General features: G+C 45.8%; 1 protein-coding gene across 1 annotated transcript in view; it reads right to left on the reverse strand.

The window, feature by feature from the left end:
• The window catches only part of TNN (tenascin N), a 40,464-nt gene that overhangs the window by 7,518 nt on the left and 17,223 nt on the right, over positions 1 to 15,723 (reverse strand). Inside the window, exons 7-11 of the mRNA XM_065410083.1 lie at positions 14,817 to 15,080; positions 12,195 to 12,458; positions 2,524 to 2,654; positions 1,732 to 1,864; positions 567 to 718 (exon numbers count right to left, since the gene is read on the reverse strand). Coding sequence (XP_065266155.1) covers positions 567 to 718; positions 1,732 to 1,864; positions 2,524 to 2,654; positions 12,195 to 12,458; positions 14,817 to 15,080 — 944 coding nt within the window. The remainder of the gene's footprint in view (positions 1 to 566; positions 719 to 1,731; positions 1,865 to 2,523; positions 2,655 to 12,194; positions 12,459 to 14,816; positions 15,081 to 15,723) is intronic.

Raw genomic sequence — 15,723 nt, forward strand, 5'->3', positions numbered from 1 at the left:
TAGTGGGTGGCCCCGGGTTCCCCTACCTCCCACTGACAGAGTGGCAGTGCCTGCACAGCAGGCCTAGTGAGACTTCTTACCCCAGAAGGGAAAACCACATAATGATCTGGCCAGAGGGCTGAGTCAAAGACAAAGCTGCAGCTCCTGGAGCAAGAGGTGGGCTGCAGAGTGAGGGAGAGAACAATGGAGAGAGAGACCACAAAAGGAGGAGTTGGACCTGGAAGACAGCTAATCCCCAGAACAGCCAGGAGGAGGCGCCACCTGCAGTGAGTAGAGCATGCCATGACACCACAACTGGCATCCTCGTTGGCAGTCTCAGCAGAGGCCAAGGACTGAACAGGCATACAGGCAACTATCCCCTTGCCCCTAAAGATGGTACTTCCCAGGCAAGAGTTGAGCTGGAGCTGCAGAGTAAGAGGAGGGATACTTCCAGTGCTGCTGCCCATGCCATGCCTGTGCTGGCCATAAACAGAAGATTTCAGTCTCCAGGGATGTCAGCGCAGCGTTAGAGTCACTTGATTTTTTTAAAAAGTAAACAGCTGTGCAAAGACCCCAGCACCACTCACTATCCATCCGCCTCCGTCGGTGGTCATGTCGCAGTACACCTGCATGGGCCTGCCAGCATCACCATTCAGGTAGATAGTGTACATGCCACTGGTGGCATTCCCATTTTGCTGGGTCTGGCTGCAGTCAGCAGGATATGGGTAGAGGAAGGCAACTGTGGGAACAAGACAGGGAAAAACTCACGTCAGCAAGTCTGAAAAGGAAGCTGGAGAGGCGTTCCCAACTGAGTCTCCTGAAGAGGATGTGGTTTGAACAGGGGCACAGGAACAATGACAGCCTTAGGCTTATGGGATCATATAGAGTCCTGCACCATATGCACACCCCCAGGCACCTATCAGCTGGAGCACAAATCTGGATGCCCTGGGTCCTGCCATGCTCTGGTAAAGACTGCCCTCCACCTAAGCTGCATATTAGCTTTACCGGCTTTCTACCTGGCCCAGGAATAGGGTCACTGGAAGCTGCAGGAGGCAGCCTGGTCCTTGAAAGGGTCTCAGAAAGCAGGATTTTTCTAGGGATGGTGGAGTCATAGATGTGTAGTAAGTACTGGCTCTCGATGGAGAGGGAGCTCACTAACCTCTCCCCACTTGCACCATTTGTCCACAATGGGCAATGCCTTTGTGACCTTCCCCAATAGGACAAACTCCTGCATCACATTGGCATGAAAGGCACCTTAACAGGATGCCATTTTGATGCAAGTTTCCTGGACCCTGTTAGTGAATTTGGGCACCTCTTGAATGCCACAAGCAGTGCTTGCAAGATACGAGTTGCCCCCATGCTACTGGGATGATGCAAGCAGATCCAGAGTTGGTGATTGACTTCCCTACTTCCAATCAGCTTTTCACAATCAGTCTATCTACTATACTCAACTGGTAGGCTCTGTCAGCAACATCATCCAGACAGATCTGAATCTCCATATAAGCCATCCCACTGTGTCACCTCATGCTCTTCCCCCACTGCATCTCCAACCTGCCATACAGCCTGGCCCAGGGCACTGGACTGGAAGTCAGGAGATCTGTGTTCTATTCCCAACTCACTGACTTACTGAATGACCTTTGATAAGTCATTTAATCTCTCTGAGCCTCTGTAAAGTGGAACCATCACCACTAACCCTTAACTGCGAAATGCTACAGATGAGATGTGCTAAGTATTATTAGTGCCAAGCCCTACCTGTCAAGAAGGTGTTGGCTGCCTTTCTGCTCCGGCGGTCTCCCTTAAAGGCCACCACGTAGACTGTGTACCTCACTCCTTGTCCCAGGCCTTCCAGTATGAACCTTTGCTCATTAGGACCCAGTTGCACTTCCTGCCAAAAAAAGAAAAGATAGACTAACGATCTACCAAGCTCCATAGTCTGCGTCATCTATTCTCAGCCATAACGCTTCTATTCTCTGCATGCTTTTGGAGGTGAGCAGGGCACAGTCAGAAGAATGCTCATAGCAGGGTGTACCCCATAAATACAGGGCCATCTGCATATTAGTGGGTAGGTTGAGGATTCCCTGTCCCTGGAATGAGGATTTGGGGGAAAAAGTGAACTTGCACAGACCCTACAGATAACTGTATCCACAGGGAATAGACTGTATGCACATTCGCGAATGAGATACCTCACATGCATGGAGCCCTCCGACACATATAAACACATTGGAAAAGCAAAGTTAAAAACACATCCCTGCCCCCAACATCAAGGCCAGTTACGATGGAACTCTTCTATTGTGTGAAGGATCTGCCCAATCCACAACACCCAGCAGCAGTCACAGTGGTATGTGCCATCCAGTAGGGCACCAGCTCCTCCCAACAAGTGTAATTAAGACGGAATATTCCACTCCCCGAGGCACCTTCCCACTTAAATTCTAAGGTTGTGCATGTGTTCTTGATAATGGGATCTAATTGGCTAAACCCAACATCCCATGTGCACTTTAAACTGGGGCAGTTTGTAACAAGAAGGAATTGAAGAGCTCACAGTACCTTGCTGGTGCCATCTGGAGCCTGGTAGGTCAGAGTGTAGCCACTGAACTGTGCAGCAGGTGGTGTCCAGGTAACTACGCCACTGGACTGTGTCACATCTGATAGACGGAGGTTCTTGGGAGGGTCAATTTCTATTTCAAACAAAAAGCAGAGAACAAAATCAAACTCTCTGATTGTACAAGTACCTCTGAGAAGAAGCAACCCATAGAGTGAATCTTTAGCATAGGGCATGGAGGTATAGAGTTTTTAGTTTCCAGTATTATTAACTGGCACTCTGCAACTACAGAAACTATATTTCATGGTTAACAAGGAGGAATGTGTGAGGTACATTAGCAATGTGTTGGGGCCCAGAACTGAGATAGTAAAGACTGCTGCAGATCAGGCTTCAGATACACTGGCACGGGAGCTGAAATGGAAATAGCATGGGGTATTGTAGGTCAGACATGAGGTGGCACCCTGGACTGAAATAGCATAGGGTAATACCGAGTGAAGATGGGATTGCATTGGCAGAGTTGTGAGGGCATCCAGAGCCGGAATAGCTGATGATCTGAATTTGTGCTCACTGGCAGAACTACATGGGATAAGCTCACACAATATGTGCCTGCACCCAGAGGCAAAACCAAGCTCATCTTCAGCCAGTGTTACCTGTCCCACATGTTTATGATCACCAAAATACACCCCTCTTTCCTTAAAAACGAGCTAACCAGCCTGAAAGCAAATACATATTTCTCACTTCTAAAGACTGAGGAGTTAAGGGTCGGTATAAGGGATTGGGGCGTAGGTGCTCTGGCCTAGCTGTCATGGCTAGGCCACCAGTCAAGGATGGCCATGAGGCAGAATCAGCAAGCAGGGATCAAAGTAAGCACTAGAGCCAAGATTGATAAGGAAGGGTCAGGGTCAGAGTCAGCCCAGGGTCAGGGACCCGAGATTGGATGTAGCTATCAGGCTGGAATCAGGTGGCAAGAGTCAGGCTAGGGCTGGAGGCCCGAGCTCAGAGATCGTTACAAGACTGGAATCAGGAGACCAGAGTAAGGCTCAAAGTCAGGCTGGGGTCAGAGACTGGAGATCAGAAAGCGAGGTGAGGTCTGGAGTTACAGCAGGCCAGAGATCAGTGTGGTTGTCCAGACAACTTCCTGGAGCACCCTCTAGGATTAAATAGTGAACATGGGCCAATCAGAAGGCCGCAGGGGGCTGTTGCTCTGGATCCTTTGGGTGGTACTTTCTGCAGGGCCTAATCTCCACAGTGCCCCTTGAATGTGGCTCTGTACGGCCACCTCCTGGCGATGTGGGAACGGACTCCACAAACCCAGATTCTAGTCCCACAGATCCTTACAGTCATGGTGCAGACATATGAATTACCTCTTTCTCCAGAGGTAAACACTGCAACACACTTGGGGTTCTCCTCCCCAAACCTGGCGGCTTTGCATTAACAATTTATAATCACATAATCCATCCATGGCAAAGCGGCTCCCTTTGCAGGCACCGGAAACATTTTATTTTAATATGTTTGCTTACTTTAACAATTAACAAGTACAAAATAACCCACATCTCTATGGTTCTGGTCTCTGGTATTTTGTGTGATCCAGACCACCTCCACTAACAGCAAAGACTAAGCCATACTTTCAAATATCTGTGTGGTTGTTTCCTGAGTGTGAAGAGCAGGCTGGCTTTATTTTTAACCAATACCATTTCACGGCAATCATAAATAGCCTCTGATATTGTTTTATACTGGACATACAAGCATAAACGGTACAAGGCATCCTTTACGACCAGGGTGGTTTCTGACACTTGTTCCGTAGAATGATCCCCTCCTAGCTCCTGAGAAAATTTTTCAATAACAGAAGTGGAGGCAGCCGCTGAAGAATCCATCCCAGTTTTCAAATCAATGCTTGGTGCATTCTGGGATAGGGCTCTTTGGAAACCTGCTGTTAACTTCACAAAGACCTTCATCCATTCAGTCCCTCCCTACTTCAATCTGAGGGTGTCAGGTGGGCAGTGCTGGTATTCAGGAAAGAGCACCAACTATTGACATGGGAGCCTATGCACACACACACACACACACACTCGCTTACGTAAGGCAGAACTATTGACACAGGACCCTATGTACACATGCATACACACACACACACACACACACACACACTCACTTACGTAAGGCAGAACTATTGACACAGGACCCTATGTACACATGCATACACACACACACACACACACGTATGGCAGAGCATCATGGAGCTTGCAGAAATACTCAGTTCAATTCCCTGCTCCACAACAGGCTTCCTGTGTAACCTGGGGCAAGTTACTTACTCTTTGTGCCTCAGTTCCCCATCCGTCAATGGGGCTGCCCTCCCTCACAGGGTGTTGTGAGGATAGATAAATCCATTAAAGACTGTGAAGCACTCAGATACTAGAGTAATGGGGGCCATATAAGTACCTAAGTTTGACAGATGGAAAGAGTGGGGCAGCAGTGGCTTGAACACAGGGTTGGGAGGCAGGAACACCTTCATTCTCTTATGTTTAGAGAGTTTTTGTTTCATAAAATAGAAACAGAGAAGATATCTACACAGACAAAGATCCCTTATCAGGTGAGAGAGGAGGGAACTAGTACATCAAAGCGCACATAAGGAACTATTAACTGTGAATGAAACACCATATATTCAACGAGCTGTTATTCCCATTAATTAAAGTAACTATTTACAGAACTCCCGAGGTTAAGAAAAAAATCCATCTTTATTATGCATGGAAGCAGAAATCCTCTCAGATTAGTACTGTGGAAGCTTGGACAGCAGAGGGAGCTATAGGGTATTGGAATCCACTGTCCTATTCCAGTGATACTGCTGTCAGCATTACCTGTGCTCTTCCAATCAATTCACAGTGCTACTGTTAAGGGTCTGAGCTGCAGGGGGCTGTTACAGCTTGGACACCAACAAAAAACTGCCTCTTGGCCTAAAAACTTTCTATACAAGGTCTCTGCTACAAGCCTATTATTTTAATCATTGGGAATTCGTAGCTGTTGTCTTGAGTAAGATTTTAAAGGTATTAGCAGAGCAGGTCAAGAATTTTCTGGCATTGGAAAATGCCATTTGGTTGAAATCGACATGTTTTGCAAGAATGTATCAATTTCAACTAAATTTTATTTAGGAAAAAAGTCAAAATGTTTTGATTTTTCATTTTGAATTTTTTTAAACAAATGTGCAGCACTGGGGGAAAGCCGACAGGTGCAGGGCAGTATGTGGTTCGGACAGAGACATCCCTTAGGGGAGGATCTATTAATGGAGATTCTCTATGTCCTAGTAAGGAGAAGAGGATGGAAGATGATAAAATACAGGAAGGATCGGATGAGAAAGAGTCAAATGAAAAAAAGCCCCATTCAATTACATCATATAATGACAGACAGCTAAAAAGTGACAAGTTTTTTAAGTGCTTATATACCAATGCTAGGAGTCTAAATAATAAGATGGGTGAACTAGAGTGCCTCGTATTAAATGAAGATATTGATATAATAGGCATCACAGAAACTTGGTGGAATGAGGATAATCAATGGTACACAGTAATACCAGGATACAAAATATATTGGAAGGACAGAACAGGTCGTGCTGGTAGGGGAGTGGCACTATATGTGAAAGAAAGCGTAGAATCAAATAAAGTAAAGATCTTAAATGAACCAAACTGTACCATAGAATCTCTATGGATAGTAATTCCATGCTCTAATAATAAGAATATAGCAGTAGGGATATATTACCGACCACCTGACCAGGATTGTGATGGTGACTGTGAAATGCTCAGGGAGATTAGAGAGGCTATTAAAATAAAAAAATCAGTAATAATGGGGAATTTCAACTATCCCCATATTGACTGGGTACATGTTACCTCAGGACAGAATTCATAGATAAAGTTTCTTGACACCTTAAATGGCTGCTTCTTGGAGCAGCTAGTCCTGGAACCCACAAGAGGAGAGGCAATTCTTGATTTAGTCCTAAGTGGAGCACAAGATCTGGTCCAAGAGGTGAATATAGCTGGACCGCTTGGTAATAGTGACCATAATATAATTAAATTTAACATCCCTGTGTCAGGGAAAACACCACAGCAGCCCAACATTGTAGCATTTAATTTCAGAAAGGGGAACTACACAAAAATGAGGAGGTTAGTTAAACAGAAATTAAAAGGTACAGCACAAAAAGTAAAATCCCTGCCAGCTGCATGGAAACTTTTTAAAGACACCATAATAGAGGCTCAACTTAAATGTATTCCCCAAATTAAAAAACATAGTAAGAAAACCAAAAAAGTGCCACCGTGGCTAAACAACAAAGTAAAAGAAGCAGTGAGAGGCAAAAAGGCATCCTTTAAAAAGTGGAAGTTAAATCCTAGTGAGGAAAATAGAAAGGAGCATAAACTCTGGCAAATGAAGTGTAAAAATATAATTAGAAAGGCCAAAAAAGAATTTGAAGAACAGCTAGCCAGAGACTCAAAAAGTAATAGCATAAAAAATGTAAGTACATCAGAAAGCAGGAAGCCTGCTAAACAACCAGTGGGGCCACTGGATGATCGAGATGCTAAAGCAAGGACGATCAGGCCATTGCGGAGAAACTAAATGAATTCTTTGCATCGGTCTTCATGGCTGAGGATGTGAGGGAGATTCCCAAACCTGAGCCATTCTTTTTAGGTGACAAATCTGAGGAACTGTCCCAGATTGAGGTGTCATTAGAGGAGGTTTTGGAACAAATTGATAAAATTAAACAGTAATAAGTCACCAGGACTAGATGGTATTCACCCAAGAGTCCTGAAGGAACTCAAATGTGAAATTGCAGAACTACTAACTGTAGTCTGTAACCTATCATTTAAATCAGCTTCTGTACCAAATGGCTGGAGGATAGCTAATGTGATGCCAATTTTTAAAAAGGGTTCTAGAGGTGATCCTGGCAATTACAGGCCAGTAAGCCTGACTTCAGTACCGGGCAAACTGGTGGAAATAATAGTAAAGAACAAAATTGTCAGACACATAGATGAACATAATTTGTTGGGGAAGAGTCAACATGGTCTTTGTAAAGGGAAATCATGCCTCATCAATCTACTAGAATTCTTTGAGGGGGTCAACAAGCATGTGGACAAGGGGGATCCAATGGATATAGTGTACTTAGATTTTCAGAAAGCCTTTGACAAGATCCCTCACCAAAGGCTCTGAAGCAAAGTAAGCTGTCATGGAATAAAAAAGGAAGGTCCTCTCATGGATTGGTAACTGGTTAAAAGATAGGAAACAAAGGGTAGGTGTGATGGGTTGGACACCTCCTCCCCCGCATCCGGGCTGCCACCTGATGTACTGGGGTTTCACTGAGCCCTCCTGTTCCACTAACCTGGGTTCCCTCTCCCTGTTTTGTTGAATCAGGCTTTCTGGCCTCTGACAGCACACACACACAGTTGTAATTGTTACTTAGTCAATATTCCTAACTTTAGATACAGACATGATACTTGCATACAAATTGGATAATCACATTCAGTAAATCATAACCCTTCCAATGATACCTTTCAAGACCCATCTTGCATAAAATATATATCTTAGTTATGCCATATTTATATTATAAGCATATTTCTATAAAGAATATGGAGCATCACATCACAGTAGGAATAAATGGTCAGTTTTCAGAATGATGAGAGGTAAATAGTGGTGTCCCCCAGGGGTCTGTACTGGGACCAGTACTATTCAACATATTCATAAATGATCTGGAAAAAAGGGTAAATGGTGAGGTGGCAAAATTTGCAGATGATACAAAATTGCTCAAGATAGTTAAGTCCCAGGCAGACTGTGAAGAGCTACAAAAGGATCTCTCAAAACTGGGTGACAGGGCAACAAAATGGCAGATGAAATTCAATGTTGATAAATGCAAAGTAATGCACATTGGAAAACATAATCCCAACTATACATATAAAATGATGGGATCTAAATTAGCTGTTTCCACTCAAGAAAGAGAGTTATTGAAGATAGTTCTCTGAAAACATCCACTCAATGTGCCGTGGCAGTCAAAAAACAAACAGAACGTTGAGTATCATTAAGAAAGGGATAGATAATAAAACAGAAAATATCACATTGCTTCTATATAAATCCATGGTACGCCCACATCTTGAATACTGTGTGCAGATGTGGTTGCCCCATCTCAAAAAAGATATATCGGAATTGGAAAAGGTTCAGAAACGAGCAACAAAAATTATTAGGGGTATGGAACAACTTCCGTATGAGGAGAGATTGATAAGACTCGGACTTTTCACATTTAAAGATGATTTTTCGATCCTTTGGGCACTGCCTTCTGCGAGCTCTTTTCTCCTCTGCTAAGCTGGGCAGCTTCCTCTTGTAACTCCGGAGACCTTTTTAAAGTTTTTGTTTCCAGAGGCTGCGGTACTGAGTGTGACCTTCCCAGTTGTCCACATCCATGTCCATTTCTTTGAGGTCTCACTTGCACACATCCTTGAAACACAATGTTGGGCGTCCTTTAGGTCTTTTTCCAGATGCCAATTCGTCGTAGAGGATGTCCTTTAGGATGTGCCCATCATTCATTTGGCACACATGCCCAAGCCAAAGGAGGGGTCTGTGCTTGAGGAGTGTTTGCATGCTGAGTATGCTGACCCACTTGAGCACCTCCGTGTTGGTGACTAATCTGACCTTGCTGCACACCAGACAGTGGTCTGTGTCGCAATCAGCACTTTGATAACTGTGGATAATGAGGAAGATGTTAAGGTTGGTATGCCTTGTGATGATAAGATCCAGTTGGTGCCAGTGACCAGATCTGTGATGTTTCCAAGACACTTTGTGTTGCAGCTTTGTCTGGAAGAATGAGTTTGTTACACAGAGGTCATAATAGGAACAAAATTCTAGCAGTATCTGACCGTTTCCATTCATCTTACCAGTTCCATGTTGACCAAAACAGGTGGTCCATGCTTCATGATCAGCTCCCACCCTTGCACATATTCGTGTTTCAGAATGCTGCTGGTCGTAGAACTGGTCCTTGATGTCAGAAGACAAGGAGAGTGTTGGGGCATACACACTCACAAGGTTGACTGGGTCCTCAGATGTCAACAAGCATAGTGTCAAAATTCTCTCTGATCCATTTGTAGGTGGCTCAATCATCCCCAGAAGTGAGTTCTTGATTGCAAATCCCACTCCGTGCTCTCGTGTTTCTTCAGTGCTTTTCCCCTGCCAGAAAAATGTGTAGTCTTTTTCACTGAGAAATCCGTTTGATGCTAGCCATGTTTCTTGGAGGGATGCGATATCCACATTGAGTCGCTTCAGCTCATCATTGATCACGGCAATTTTATGTGCATCACTGATCTATTGAAGGTCTTCAAATAATCCGGTTGTCATAGTGCAAACGTTCCAGCACTCTATCTTTAAGGATGTTTTCTTTTTTTTTTTACTTGATTTGCCTGGTGTGTTAGTTTCAGTCCACTTGTCAAGTTATAAAACTCTAAGCTCCAAGCACCCATTGAAGCAAGCAGACTGTGGTGGAACAACACCCTATTGTCTGGAGGCTGCCCAGTTTTATTGTGAGTTGGAGTTGTCCAGTGAGATACAATAATCTCTCCCACCATTAGAGACAGCCCCTGGTGCTCAATTCTACGCCAATCGAGGACGAGCTTAGAACATGCTGCCTCCCTTGTTGTGTCGACGCTTGAGGCAAAGCTGGAGTACCTCTCCAGGGTGCAAGCCTGGGCAGATGATATGGAGGCCCTGAGTTGCCCATGCATCAGGACCCCCCTTCTCTTGGCATCACCGGTAAAATCAAGAGGAAAGGAAGAATCAATACATCTGGTCCCCGATCCGTTGCAGGAGTTTCCAGAAAGATACTAAGATGTTAGTCTTTGGGACTTCACTCCAGATTTTCTGTCTGAGTTTATTCTCATAGACTTTCATTCTCCTGAATTCACCGACAACGCAGTGGGGCTTTTCTGTCAGGGATTGCTCCCTTAGCCTTACGCCCTCCCTGGCTACCCACAAAGCAGTGAGTTTGATGAGCTGCAGATAGTGCCATCTACTCTCATTACAATAGCAGGCATAGCCTGACCTGAGTAACTCTGATAAAATATAAGGGTCCTGGTTCTCCATTGCCTTGTGCAGTCATTTATGCAAAGAGGGTGTAAAATGCTACCAAATTCAGAGTATCAGGATAAGTTAGAGGTCATTTGTTACAGAAATTGCAACCATATGCAATATCTTTGGGGACCACATTGTATTAAGTTTATGAATGTTTTATGTAGCATTATGGACCAGGGATTGTATGCAACTCCATTAATATAATATATGGAGATATATCTATCTCATAGAACTGGAAGGGACCCCGAAAGGTCATCGAGTCCAGCCCCCTGCCTTCACTAGCAGGACCAAGTACTGATTTTGCCCCAGATCCCTAAGTGGCCCCCTCAAGGATTGAACTCACAACCCTGGGGTTAGCAGGCCAATGCTCAAACCACTGGAGGGAGGGTTACCACAGCTCCTCCAAGAACTAAAAAAGTGGGGGGAGATCACTGCCATCCCTGAGATTGCAAACAGCTCCAGAGAAGTATCACCTCCTGGGGTGGTTTGCATATACTCATTTAGGGCAGTACCAACGAAGAGGCAAGAGAAAAAGGAAGAACTTGGTATTTAAAAGGCTGAGTTTACACAGACTCAGGGCATGTCTACACTACAGAGACTACAGCGGCAATAGCTACAGCGCTGTAGCTATGCTAGCACAACCCCATAGAATAGGTGCAACCTATACTGATGACAGGGGTTTTTCCATCGCTGTGGGAACATCACCTTCCCAAGCAATTGCAGCTAAGAGAATGGAAATATTCTTCCATTAGCCCAGCTGTGTCTACACCGGGGCTTAGGTCAGCATAGCTGCCGCACTCAGGGGGGTGGATTTTTCACACTCCTGAGCGACATAGCTATGTCAACCTAAATTTTAAGTGTAGACCAAGCCTTAGGGTCTTTCTTTGGATTCAGCAATCAGACAGGACCTGTGGTCCTAAGGCGGCCACAACCCTCACTGAAGGGTTGGAAGGACTTAGAGCTACCAGGGCCCCATAGGACTGATGGGCAATTTCTGTTACATTTAGTGTGCATTTAGAATCTGTTTTGTTTTACCTTTTTTCTGTGATGCTTTTGTCTTTGAATAAATGGTGCTTACTTTGGATGAGTTGTGTGGTCACTGGTAAAAACAGGGTTGTTGTCCTTGGAAAGAAACTAAGGAGCAGGGGCTTGACATTTGTCAGGCCTGCCTGGGATAATCACAGTAAAGAGCAGGGGTTCGCAGCCTAAAACTCCAAGTTGGAAGGGAGTGGGACATGGTGCCCTGCCCAGAGAGAAGTGAAGGCTAGAGACCTCAGACTTCAGGAGCATTGCTGGAGTGGACCACAGAGGAAGTGGGTTAAAAGTGCAGTTACCCTTGAAACTGCAAGCTTTCAGGGTGCATATAGCTCTTGCCTCATCTAGTTCTGCTCTCTGTGCCATTGCTAACAGCTCATAGTTATCCAGTTATCTTCATGATGGTTTGGCCAGTACAGAATTTCAAGTAGCTAATACCTGACTGGCAAAAAGTTACCTTTATACACAGTGATGCAGAAAGAGATCATGCAACACCAGATAAGAAAGGGGTAGAGATATCTCCACCTAACTTCCCTTCACTCCTGTCCCCCATTACCTGTCACAGCCTTCGTCTTTGCTCTCTTGCTCTGCTGGCCTCCCTTCTCAGCCCAGATGTAGATGATGTACTCCATGCCTGGCTTCAGACCCGTCAGGCTGGTGGTGCTCTGGTCTTTCCCCACGTCTATCTCTCTGGTGTCCCCATCAGCTGAGGTGTAGCTCATCATGTATCTGTCTATGGGAGCCTGGACTCTGTTCCAGGAGATGGTGGCTGTGTCCTCTGTCACTTGATTGGTCACCAGGTTAGTTGGGCTATCAATGTCTGAGAGTAAACGCCTTGATTATTACAATGTAATTGACTGATTCTCAAGTGACTCCCCTAGGGTACCATGTCTTCCAGACTCAAACCTTTCCATACCCTTAGATATTGTGTGAGATAGAGGAAAACTATCACTCACGTCTCACTGGGTAAATACTGCTCTCGCTATCAGTGCTTCAGGGCTCACAACTGGAGGACTCAGAACTTGGCAGAACTTTTAGGGGGCCCCAGCCTGGAGTAATAAGCTTGTTGTGGGTCAAGATTTAGATACATTGGCAGAGCTGTGCATACTCCAGGACTAAAATAGCAGGAGATGCCATAGGGGAAGATTGTGGTGCACTGGCAGAGCCCTGTGGGGGAAGTTTGCATAGAACCTATGTCAGGGTGTGCAAACTACGGCCCGCAGGCCGTGTCCGGCCCATCAGAACTTTAAATCTGGTCCTCGAGCTCCCATCAGGGAGCGGGGTCAGGGGCTTGCCCCGCTCCGGTGCTCCAGCTGGGGAGTGGGTTTGGGGGCTTTCTGCGCAGCTCCCAGAAACAGCGACATGTCCCCCCTCCAGCTCCGGCTCCTACACAAAGGGGCAGCCAGGTGGCTCGGTAGTAGTAGGATTTTATATTTGTATTTTATATAATTTAGAATTAAGGATAAAGAATAGTAATGTAGCATGTATTAAATGTATTGGTGTATTATTTGATCAAATCACGCCAGCCACCCTTTTTGAATAACAGAAAGGAATGGCCTAATGGGCCAATGGGTAGAGATGCATCAGCCAGAATCTGTGTCTGGACTGATTTCAAGGCAATGACAGACCTTTGAGGGTCACCAAATTGTTGTAGGTTTAGCATTTTAAAATAAGTAAAAGAATGCAATGATTGTTTTTCTTTTGCATTGCAACTTGATGTTCCTGTTCTGTGTAAATTAATTCTGTTTTGTGTGTGAATGAGGAATGTATGTGTTAAGAGATAAGTGTGAAGGCCATTGCTGAACCAGATGTACGAGGGAAGAACCCGAGACAGATGCAAGGGTGCCAGGAGGCTGCAACACGCCCCTATTGAAATGTCAGAGGAGGGCAGATTGACGACTCTAAAGATGAGACAGGTACCTATCAATGGGGACAAGTTAGCTGTAATAAAGAATGAGAAGGACAATTTAAGAAAACAAGCACTTGTCAAACAACAATTGATTACAGCATGACGGAGCAAAACTCATTGGTCCCAATGAAGGAAAATCACTATATAAACAGGGTGCCTTACAATGAAACTTTGGGATTGTCATGCCAAGACTTCCCCAGAGCCTCGTGTCGCAACCGACGGAACCCGGCTCCTCCCTACTGGTGATCAACCTAGCTGGCCACTAGGCTGATCTGGACTGGTAACTATAACATCGACTGGCGGGACAGTGTATGTGTGTGTGTGGTGAGATTGAATGCATATGCTAATTGTTGTATCTTCAATAAATGTGGCGTATTGCCTTTTCCCATGAAAAAGATCCCATGTGCTTCTTATAAGCATAACAGCACCACATGCTTCCCCTACCCCAAACGCCGCCCTCCCACACTCCCATTGGCTGGGAACCGTGGCCAATGGGAGCTGCAGGGGCAGCACCTGCAGACGGAGCAGTGCGCAGAGCTGCCTGGCCAGCACCATGCCTCCATGTAGGAGGCAGAGGGGGGCATGCTGCTGCTTCTGGGAGCTGCGGGGGTGGCGCCTGCGGACAGGGCAGTGCGCAGAACCGCCTGGCCAAACCCTCCACGTAAGAGCTGGAGGATGGCATGCTGCTGCTTCCGGGAGCTGCTTGAGGTAAGCGCCGCCCAGAGCCTGCACCCCTGAGACACACACACCCACGTCCCAATCCTCTGCCCCAGCCCTGATCCCACTCCTTCCCTCTGAACCCCTCAATCCTAGCCCAGAGCACCCTCCTGCACCCCAAACCCTCATCACCAGCCCCACCCCAGAGCCCGCTCTCCCAGCTGGAGCCCTCACCCCCCCTGCACTCCAACCCCCAATTTTATGAGCATTCATGGTCTGCCATACAATTTCCATACCCAGATGTGGCCCTCAGGCCAAAAAGTTTTCCCACTCCTGACCTGTATGCATTATGGAACCAGTCAAGCACCCCATTAAAGTTAATGAAATTTTGCAATTGAGTAAATGGGAGTGGGGGTAAGTCCTAAATCTCAATCTTGGAATGGCCTGTAGCATGTATGTACCTATGCCATGTTTGGCCACATGACAAATTGTTCTATAATGTACACTGTGCAATAAGCTGGAAGAAAACAGAACAAAACACAGCTAATCTTCAGGGAGCAGTTTGTGATATGCAGTTAGCTAGTATCACATCCCAAAGATTCCCCTGATTACCTGTCACAGCTTTAGTGTTTGCCGTCTTGCTCTGCTGGCCTCCCTTCTCAGCCCAGATGTAGATGATGTACTCCATGCCTGGCTTCAGACCTGTCAGGGTGATGGTGCTCTGGTCTTTCCCCACGGCTCTCTCTCTGGTGTCCCCATCAGCTGAGGTGTAGCTCACCATGTATCTGTCTATGGGAGCCTGCACCTCATTCCAGGAGATGGTAGCTGTGTCCTCTGTCACTCGATCCGTCACCAGCTTTGTTGGGCTGTCAATTTCTTTTAGAGAAGGTTTAACAGTGGAGAGATACAGTGAGGATTCTCCCCAATACTTCATTAGGAGAGACCCATCATTCCTTCCCCACTTTTCATGGTCCTTCCCCCTTCCACAGCTGTGAAGAGGATACTGTTTCTTAGGCCAACAGCAAAGCTCCTACATGAATTAGCACACAGGAAAAAGCCCTCTTAGGGACTGGCTGCTACACTCCATCTACCCTGAGTGCAACTATATCAGTTCCGTTAAAAAAACCCACATCCCACTGGTGCCAGATGTGCTAAGCCCCAGTGCAGTGAGCAGCCACCAAACCACAGGGAGAGCAGCCCTTACACCAGTTATCCCTCAATGTCTTACTCTCAGGATAGTTCTTGGAAAGGTCAGAATGGTGACCTAGGGAAGGTTTCTGAGCTTGTTTGTGGCATTCTGAAGGCAAGTCATTAACTCCATGTTCAGTCGACTAAGAGGCCTTGATGATGGCTGTTTTACTAATTGAATGACCTCCATTGTACTGATATTAATGACTAGCATCTGTGAATAGGGATCTCTACCAGCACTTGTGATTATAATCATAGAATAGAATAGAATCATAGAATATCAGGGTTGGAAGGGACCTCAGGAGGTCATCTTGTCCAAGCCCCTAGTCAA

Source organism: Emys orbicularis, chromosome 8 (assembly GCF_028017835.1).
Source record: "Emys orbicularis isolate rEmyOrb1 chromosome 8, rEmyOrb1.hap1, whole genome shotgun sequence".
In the NCBI taxonomy this organism is placed as follows: domain Eukaryota; kingdom Metazoa; phylum Chordata; order Testudines; family Emydidae; genus Emys; species Emys orbicularis.